The sequence below is a fragment of the Aethalodelphis obliquidens genome, unplaced genomic scaffold (assembly GCF_003676395.1).
Source record: "Aethalodelphis obliquidens isolate GAN/ISIS:26980383/991018 unplaced genomic scaffold, ASM367639v1 scaffold69, whole genome shotgun sequence".
NCBI classification, from domain to species: domain Eukaryota; kingdom Metazoa; phylum Chordata; class Mammalia; order Artiodactyla; family Delphinidae; genus Aethalodelphis; species Aethalodelphis obliquidens.
Window position 1 is genome coordinate 9,358,695 of NW_020838013.1, and position 9,384 is coordinate 9,368,078.

Consider the following 9,384-nt stretch of genomic DNA (forward strand, 5'->3'; position numbering starts at 1 on the left):
CCCATCGGGACCCCAGCCCATCGGGACGCCAGCCCACCTGGACCCCAAACCGTCAGGACCCCAGCCCGTCGGGACCCCAGCCCACCTGGACCCCAGCCCGTCGGGATGCCAGCCCACCTGGACCCCAGCCCGTCGGGACACCAGCCCACCTGGACTCCCCTCCCGCTGGACTCCCCTCCCGCTGGACCCCAGCCCGTCGGGACCCCAGCTCCGGGACCCACCACTGCTCGCAGTTGTTGGTGATCTGTTGGCCAGGCGCGTACAGGTGTCCATGCAGCTTGCAGTGACACTGGTTCACAGGGATGCAGCCGTCACCCTTGATGTCATCATACACAGTGCCTGGGACAGCGCGGGACATGTTCCATTCAGCCGGCCCGAACAGCGCCAGCGTCCCCCCTGGCGGGGCTGCCGCTTCCAGGGCCACAGCCAGGGGCCGGCCTCCCTGAAGGGGTGCTGCCAGCCAGGCCTCCCAGCCACAGACACCTATGGTCCTTTGGGGACAACTGTGGTCCCCACACTGTATCAGAGGGACCTGCTTCCAGGCTCAGAGCCACAGGCCAGGCAGGAGGAGGTCTGTCCACGGGTGATGAGCAGGAAGGTGACACTGCTGTGTGTATGTTGGGGGGTCTTCAGCCCTTGTAGCCCTTCTACCTGGACCTTGTCCCCGATGTCCCTGCAGGGCCCCGAGCTGTCGCTCTCCCTCAGCATGGCTGAGAGCCGAGGCCCAGGCAGCGAGGCGGCCGTCCCGCCAGGCACAGGCGGCGGGCGGTGCTTCAGGGCAGCGCTCTCCACTCCGCTGCCTGCATGCGTCCCCAGCACTCACCTTCCGGGCAGAAACAGCCATCCATGCGATGTTCCTCACACAGGCTGCTGACCTCCAGGTGTGAGCAGGTGTCCATGCAGGGCGAGCCGCTCTCCAGGTAAACCATGGTCCTGGGGCAGCTCTTAGCTGGACAGGCAGAGGCAGGCCCCTGAGCCGAGGGCAGGGCGCAGCGGGTGCCACGAAGGGTCCGTGCCGGCCTCGCGCCCCGGCTGAGCTGGGCACAGCATGGCTCCCAGTCCAGGGCGCAAAGGGTACCGCGCTCCCCGCGGATCATGCCCCACGTGCCCCCGGTTCCTGCCCGTGCGGCACTTACGGCAGAGCGAGGCGGTCCTCCAGTCCCGCGGCCTGCCACCGGCGTGCGAGCACTGGCGGGAGAACTCGGCGATGGTGCTGCAGACGCAGGAGGCGCCATGCGGGCACTGGCAGCGGTCCTGCACGCAGGCCTGCACGTACAGCTCCAGCGGCACCAGGTCGCGGCAGTCCTCGAAGGCCGTGTGTGTCAGCAGCCTCTCGCACTCGGCGCGCTGGCGGGCAGTGGGTGGGGCTGCTCATGGCCTCCTCTCCCCTCCGCGCCACCGGGGCGGGCGCGGGGTCCCCAACAGAGGCCAGCAGGCACGGCTCTGGGGGGAGGTGCAGGCTCTGCTCCCACGGCCCCCTCCCCCCCGAATGGCCAGCGACTCACATGCTCAGAGCAGGACGCGGGGGTCGGCACCTCCTGGGGGCCCTCGCACACCTCCTCAGGCTTGTTCACCTTCTGCATGTTCCCAAATTCGACGGGACTGAAGAGCACGCCTGGGGGGCACAGCCGTTCAGCGGGGCCGGGCGGGGAGCCTGCCCGCAGCCCAGCCGCCAAGGCCTGAGGAGGCCCTCACCATCGGAGAGGAACTCAGAGTAGGTCTGCAGGCCGTTGTAGTCACCGCAGAGGCCGCACGTGTGGTTCCGGAACTTACTGTCCAGCTCCAGCTGTCCGGGGAAGGGAGACAAGTGAGCAGGCCGTGGGGCAGCCAGGTCAGCCTCAGAACCCTGCCTGAACGGGTGTCAGCCGTGGTGGGAGAGCTGGCGTTAGCTGGGGGGAGGGGGCGGGGGAAGGGGCAGGGCCAGCACCACCCCGGGCCAGAGGGTCCCCTCACGGGGTGGACCGCCTGACCCCCGCTCTGCCTCCAGCCTCTCCACCCGCCCAAAGGCCACACAGCGCCCCAGCCCGCCCAGACCCCCTCTTGGTCCCCTGGGGTCCCCGAGGCCCGTGACACACCATGACCGAGTCCTCCCGGTTCCACATGAGCATGAGGCCGGCACGGGAATAGACCTTGGTGTAGGCGTCATTCTGCTCGATGAGCAGCCCCGGGCTGTAGTGCGGGCTGCTGACCCTGGGGGATGGGCACCGGGGTCACGCCGGCCCACGCAGCACCCACGTGGCAGAGGGGCTGAGGCTGGGGGCGTGGGTGGGGTGGCCGGCTCCCATCCGGAGCCACAAGCAGTGTGGCCACCCTCTGGGGGCACTCGAGCCGTGGCCCAGCCCCTGTCCACCTGCCTGGCTAGGTCCTCCGGGCCGAGCCACACCCGCCAGCCCAACGCCCTCTCCACACCCCCTCCCTGGGCTCTGCTCTGGGCAGGGCCCCCAGGGAGCCCGTAAAGCCCTGGGAGGAGGGGGGCCAGGCTGGAGAAGCCCCACCCGCCCCATCGCCCAGGGCAGACGCCGTACCCACCCCACGCTGCCCCTGTGGGCCCTGTTCCCACCCCCTGCTCTGAGCCTGGGCTTCGGGGAATCAAAATCCCTTGCAGCAGGGGAAGGGCAAACCCTGCAGGTGGGGACGCCCCCTGCACCCCAACCCCCGCCCGCCCGGGGCAGGAATGAGCTCAGGGCCCCTTTGTTCCTGAGACAACGCGGGACAACGTGGGGGAAGGAGGAACGGGCCTCCCGTGGGCTCCTGTAACCCTAGCTTGGGCTGCCAGGCCACCCTGCCCAGCACGGTCCAGCCCAGAGTCTGGTGGGCTGCCAGCAGCGGGGCTGGAGGAGACTCACTGGTAATAAAGCTCTCTCCCCAACACTCTCCTTCTTAGCCGGCGGGGCAGTGGGGGGAGGTGGGGGGAAGGGAGGGCAAGCGGGGGCACTGGCTCACAGGACGTGGGAAGGGACACTGCCTGGCCACTCACACGGCGCCGTTCACCACAGCGAGCTGGCTGGTGAGGTAGATGGCATCACCCTTGACGGTCAGCAGGATGTACTCGACCTGGGGGTGGCCCCCACTGCGGCCGGGGGCCCGTTTCAGGTGCACAGCGAACTCCTGGTAGGTGTCCCGGCAGTCAGAGGCGAAGTTGTAGTCGCACAGCCCGGGGAAGCGGAAGATGTCTCCGTCGAAGGTCTTGTAGTGGGAGTTGCCCCACGTGCTGCAGACGCTCTGGCCGTGGTTCCGGGTCCTGCCTGCTGGGGCGCAGCGGGTGGGCACGTGAGCAGCCCATGTCGCCAGGAAGCCCGTCCGTCCGAGGTTCTGGCCTGGCAGCGGCCCTCTGAGGACCCTCCAGAGGCGCCCCGCAGCAGCTCAGAGCCCGTCGGGGTCTCGGCCCAGGCCCCAGGGAGGGTCGTCCTGCGGGGGTCCTCTGCTGGACACTGGCCACCCCATCCACGCAGTCTCAGCCCCCTGAAAGGGCGTCTCCAGCCGCCGCGCCCTCCCACCCTGACCCTGCGGGGGATGCGGCTGTGTGCTGAGCGGGGAGCAGGGCCAGAGGGGCTGTCGGGCTCCCTGGCGCCCTGTCAGCCTGGCTCAGCTCCCCACCCCGGTCTCCACCACACTCCGTCCATCGACACCCCAGCCAGCACCCCAGCCCCGCTCCAGCCGCCCCTCATCCCGCAGAAGATCTGTGCCAGACCCCTCAGAGGGAACCTGCGTCATGTTCATCCGTATGGGGCCAGCTCCCCCTTCCCCCAGCCCCGCCACCACCCTGTCCCCAAGTGCCCTGCTGGGACAGAGATGTCCCCATCCTACATCTGCATGGTCTTCTCTGGCTGAAGCCACCCCTTGAGCAGAGACCCAAACAGCTGGCTCTGCTGAAGGGCCCAGCTTGGTCTTGACCCCCAGTCCCGGTACTGATACCGGGACTGGGGGCCTCCCCTGGCCCGGCCCCTCCTGGCAGGCCCCTGCCTCCCCTAGGCCCACAGGCAGCCACCCAGACCGGTGCGTCCGCCTGGGACTGTCCCCTGGATACACACTCTGGCCAGGCAATCACCTTCAGAAGCATGGTGGGAACCCAAGACCCCCTTCCTCCCTCCCTCCCTCCCTCCCTTCCTTCCTTCTTTCCTCCCTCCCTTCCTTCCTTCCTTCCTTCCTTCCATCCCTCCACCCAAAGTCAGCAGGGGTGGGGCTGCAGGAGGCCTGGCCCACGCTGTCCACCCCAAAGCCCGGGCCGAGGGAAACACCTCTACCCCAGGCAGGACCATGTGCCCTGGGCCGCCCGGTCTTCCTGCCCACACCCTCTCACCTCTCCGGAGTTCTGAGCCCCCGGCCCAGGTCAGAGTCAGGCAGAGGGCCACCAGGAGGGCTAGTGGCAGCCCCATGGTGGCCAGAAACCTGGTGTGGGAGAGCGACCAGGGCAGGGGTCTGGGCCTTATATGGCCCCGCAGAGCAGTTGGAGGGTGGGGAGGGCAGGGGAGGGGCGAGGGGTGGGTGGGGCACTGCCAGATTGTCAGGAAAGCAGCTGCGGGGGCTCCAAGGGCCCTGGTGGGGAAATATTGATTCAGGTTATCTGAGGTTTATTTTTTATTGCTCCCGGGTTAGAGCTGGCTCTGCCCAGAATGTGGCAGCCCCAATTACCCGATTCCAACACACACCCAAGGCGGACCTCCGTCCCTCCCAGCCACTAGCGGAACCAGGCCCGGGACAGGGAGGACCTGGCCCCCCATTTTTTTAATGTGGAATCTAATTTTTTCTTTTTTTTTGGCCGCGTTGGGTCTTTGTTCCTGCACGCGGGCTTTCTCTAATTGCGATGAGCGGAGGCTACTCTTGGTTGTGGTGCTCAAGTTTCTCATTGCTGTGGCCTCTCTCATTGCGGAGCACGGGCTCTAGGGCGCAGGCTCAGTAGTTGTGGCGCGCGGGCTTAGTTGCTCCGCGGCATGTGGGATCTTCCCAGACCAGGGCTCGAACCCGTGTCCCCTGCATTGGCAGGCGGACTCTCAACCACTGCGCCACGAGGGCCGTCCGGAAGCACGTCCTGGCAGCCAACAGGCTCCCCGAACCCCACCCCACCCATTCAGCATCTCTGGCACGGCGAACGTCAAATGGGGTGCCTCCCAAGGGGCCCCGACGAACTACTGCCTGGTGTGGGCTCCCACTCTGGGGGCCTGTCGGAGACCTCCTGGACCTCAGCCTCCCCAGCCAGGGGCCCGAGCTCCGGGTCAGGGTAAGGGGGCCCCTGCTCTCCCTGAACCCCGCTGCCGAGGCAGGGAGGGCATGGGCTCCTGTGGGATCCAGGGGGTGCCCCATTTCCGCACCAATTCCTTCCCATACCTCGTTGAGCTCGGTCAGGGGCCCCCGGCTCCGGCCCACCCTCTAATCCCCTCCTTTCCCAGGCCAAGCCAGCCTCTGGAATTACATGTAATTGGGACTTGGGGAGCCCAGCCAGGGGATGCTGTAACAGAATCACATCCTCTGGGACACAGGGCACCGGGCTCGAGGCTGAGAGTAGCCGTCCCCAAGGGGAGTGGGGCCGGGGCCGGACACGAGCACGGCCTGGCAGGCACAGGCCCGGCCCTGCAGCCTCCCCAGGACGGTGGGGAGAACCAGGGAAGAGGGTGGGGCAGCCACGCAGGTGCTCCCGGGCCGGGCCTCTGGTGGGAAGAGGGTCCTGCCCCAGAGAGGAACTATGGCCTCCAGGGCATCTCAGACCCTCCAAGTGAGCCCGAGCATGTCCGGAAATGCCTTGAGGACGTGGCATTTGAGCTGCGCTGGCCCCAAGCCTTAGCAACCTCTGGGTGGGCACCCATGTCGCTGGTGGGTAAACCGAGGTTGGGGCCTCCCCTCCCTGCATTCCTCCATTCTGAAAACAAACGTGCATCTTGAATTCGACTTTTGACTTTGGCCAGCGCAATTGTGGAGAACAGCTCTGATGGTCGGGGGGCCTCGGTCTCCAACCTCGGGGCCCCTGAGTTTCAGGGGCAAGTGGGAGAGGTTCATCTCAACTGTTACTCTGGACAAGGGGGCTGCCCAGTGGTGGGGGCCATGGGACCCTGAGTCCGGCGCCCCTGCAGAGGCAGTGACCAGAAGCTGGGGCCTTGGCCTGGCACCTCCCGGGGGCCCTTCCTCTGCAGACAGGCCCTCCACACCACTGCAATAGCACCCAGGACCACGAGCTCTACTCACAGCACCTGACGATTCCCGGGGTCCCCGCGGAGCCAAGACATCAAAGGACGGGTACCCCCAGGGTCAAAGAGAGTGACTGGGAGCCATGGTCCCCAGGCCTGACCCTCCTGGGGGCCTGAGGCAAAGCCCCTCATCCTGTCCTGCTGTGCTGCCAGCCCCAGGCCCAGGGGCCCAGGGACCCAGGCACATGGGGGACAGCGTTCGGCTCGAGCCAGGAGGAGCAGGGATCAGGCAACCAGAGCAGCTGGCCCAGCAGGCCCATCGTGCCACTTCCCGTGGGGCTTGCATGGGCTGGCACTGCGCCCTGGGGAAACCCAAGGACAGGGCCCCCTCTGCGGCCCCCAGGGGCAGTGATTTTCCATGCCAGGCTCCCTCTGCCCTGGTGGGAATCAGAGATTCCTGGCCAAAGACAGGACGCGCAGCACAGCCCCGAGTCTAAGAAGGTGGGGTCCTCCCTGGGGTCTGAGAAGGTGGGGTTGGGTCCCCCCTGGGTCTGAGAAGGTCAGCCCCATGGACCCTCTGGGTGGGGAAGCCAGTGTCCCAAGGCCCACACCCCTCTTGGCACAGACGCAGGTTCTCGGGTGGGACCCGTGAGCAGTGCCATTAGGCACTCAGACTGGGGTTGGCACGAGAGGGCAGGAGGGATGGGGCTGGCGGGAGGAGATGGGGAGGGCTTGGGGCCCCCATGCGACCTCTGGTCAGTCTCCCAGCCGCTGGGCAAACTCAGTCATGGTGGGTCCCTAGCAGGTAAGTCCCTGGAAAGTACCTGACTAGGACACCTGGGTGCTTAGACATGTCCATCCATCCATCACTTTAATTCTTGTGGATGCAGGAGGAGGCCCCTCGGCCTGTGACACTCCACTCAGTGTGCTGGAGCCCCGTTCCCGCCCTACCGGGACCCCCACCCTTCACTGAGGCAGAGTTGAGGAAACTGCCCAGCGTCCCTCTGTGACAAGGCTGTGACGCCCAAAGGCCACCAGGACACCACTCTGGCCAGCCACAGTCGGGGGCTGCTGAGGGGGCTGACTGCCTGCCCACCAGTCAGGTGGACCCCCCCGGGGCACAGACCCACACACACACATGCACACCGGCCTGGGCAGCCCCGGGCCTCCCCCCGCCAGGGCCCACACCCAGCAGTGTTTACCCCAACAGGACACTGTTCCCAGGACTACAGTCTCGGAAATCACAGTCTTGACCACAGGGAGGAGGCCACAGAGACGTCACGAAACGCAGCCTAAAACAACTGGCCACGGCGATCTGTCCACAAACCCTGCCTCATCAGGAAGTGGGAGGGCGGGGAACGGGGGCAGCGGGGGAGGGCGACTCATCAGGGAGTGGGAGGGAGGAAGGGCGGAGGGGGTCTGTAAAAGAACAAGGATCCATATGTGTAGACCCTTCTCAGACCCTGGGCCCAACCCCAGGCCGACGGCTCCGGTGGTCCGGCCTCGGTGGGCAGTTGGAGGGTGTGCCCAGGGAAGCCGTGGGTTCCTAGCCCTCGGGACACCCAAGGGAGCCCACAGCCCCAGCCAGACACCGGACAGAGTCCCCGGTAGGTAAGTGTCTGAGGACTCAGAGGCAGGCAAAGAGAACACCAGCCATGCCCACTGCCTCCCCATGTGCTCCCTGAGGCAGTGGAAAGGGTAACTCAGACCTGGCCAGCACCCTCAGAGGATCTGAAAGACCTGGGGGTGTGCAGGCCCAGGCCTCATACCACCTCCCCTGGCCTGCAAGGGTTTACAGTAGGACATGACGTATCTGCCCCTGCCATGCTTGAAGAGTAGGTGGGTTAACACACAAAGGTGTTTGTTCCCGAGCAAGTGGGGCGGGGCCAGGTCAGCGGGCTCTGCTCCGCAGGGCAGGCAGGCACAGGCCCGGCCTCCTTGGGGGTAAAGGGCCACTGCACCTCAGGAGACCGGTCACCTTCCAGCAGTCATCCCCGCCTTGAGACCTGGTCCTTACACTGACCATTTTCCTCACCAACCTGGCTGCACTGTGTGACCCCTGTGGCCTTCAGGCTGTGAGCACCTTGAGGGCAGCAGCCTATGTGGGCTCCTCTGTGGGCTAGCGTCACAGTAGTCACTCAATAACTTTGCTTCTGGGTAGGTATGTGGCTAGGTGGATGGGTGACTAGATGAGTGAATGAGTGGATGCATCTGTGGGTATATGATGGATGGGTGGATGGATGGATGGGTGGGTGGATGGATGGATGGGTGGGTGGATGGATGGGTGGGTAGATGGGTGAATGAGTGGATGCATAGGTGGGTAAAGGATGGATGGATGGATGGATGGATGGATGAGTGGATGGGTGCATGGATGGATGGATGGCTAGATCGATGGGTGAATGAGTGGACAAACAAACAAAATCTCTAGGAGGGGTGGGGTGTGCCTTTTGTAGTAGCTCCACAGGGCTCCCACCTCATGAGGGTTCATTGTGTTTGGGCGATGGCCAGGTACTCAATCACCCCCCCCTTATCATTAAAGTCCTCCACAACCTTGGGAGGCAGATGCTCACACTACTTCATTCTAGAGACAAGGAAACCAATGATCGGAGAAAGTGAAAGAGCCCCCTGAGCTCGCCCAGCCAGAGGCCACTCACAGTGGTCCTCTCTGCCCCCAGCCCACGCTGTCCACCACTTGGCAATTGTGTGACCATTTTTCAAGAAGGTTGACTGTTGCTCTTTGCGGAAACCAGTATGAGTAACAGAAAATCAGGTTCCTGGGTGGTGTCATAGCCCCAGGGGAGGAATCTGCTTCTCCTGCCTTCCTGGAGTGGTTCCCCAAGGACAGAGCACCTCCCCCCATCACCCGCTTTTCCTGCACCCCCCCACCAGTGAAGCTGATTCATCCATTTGCAATACAGTTAGATTGCTTTGTCACATTTCTGCACGCCATCCTGGGATCCCTCAACCTCCTAATTAGCTCTTGTATTTTGCATGCATTAAGGTTCACTATTTGTGCTGCAACGTTCTATGGGTTTTGACAAATACATAGTGTCATGCACCCCCATTATGTATCAAATCTCCTTTCACCTCCTCAACCCTCCCCACCAAAACCCCAGCAAGCACTGATCTTTTCCACCATCGCTATAGTTTTGGCTTGAATATATTTTTATGATTAATTTTAGATCTCTAACTGCTAAATTAATTCTAGAACGTCATGCAGCCATTATAAATTATGGCTATGATATTCTGTTGCAAGAAGGAAAAC

The 9,384-nt window shown here is 64.2% G+C and overlaps 1 protein-coding gene across 1 annotated transcript in view; it reads right to left on the reverse strand.

The window, feature by feature from the left end:
- MUC2 (mucin 2, oligomeric mucus/gel-forming) overlaps window positions 1-4,376 on the reverse strand; it is a 25,484-nt gene extending 21,108 nt beyond the window's left edge. The window contains exons 1-8 of the mRNA XM_027089897.1: window positions 4,301-4,376; window positions 2,978-3,248; window positions 2,076-2,190; window positions 1,696-1,786; window positions 1,506-1,615; window positions 1,137-1,347; window positions 824-949; window positions 222-339 (exon numbers count right to left, since the gene is read on the reverse strand). Of these exons, the coding sequence (XP_026945698.1) occupies window positions 222-339; window positions 824-949; window positions 1,137-1,347; window positions 1,506-1,615; window positions 1,696-1,786; window positions 2,076-2,190; window positions 2,978-3,248; window positions 4,301-4,376 (1,118 nt within the window). The remainder of the gene's footprint in view (window positions 1-221; window positions 340-823; window positions 950-1,136; window positions 1,348-1,505; window positions 1,616-1,695; window positions 1,787-2,075; window positions 2,191-2,977; window positions 3,249-4,300) is intronic.
- Between the last annotated feature and the right edge of the window lie 5,008 nt (window positions 4,377-9,384).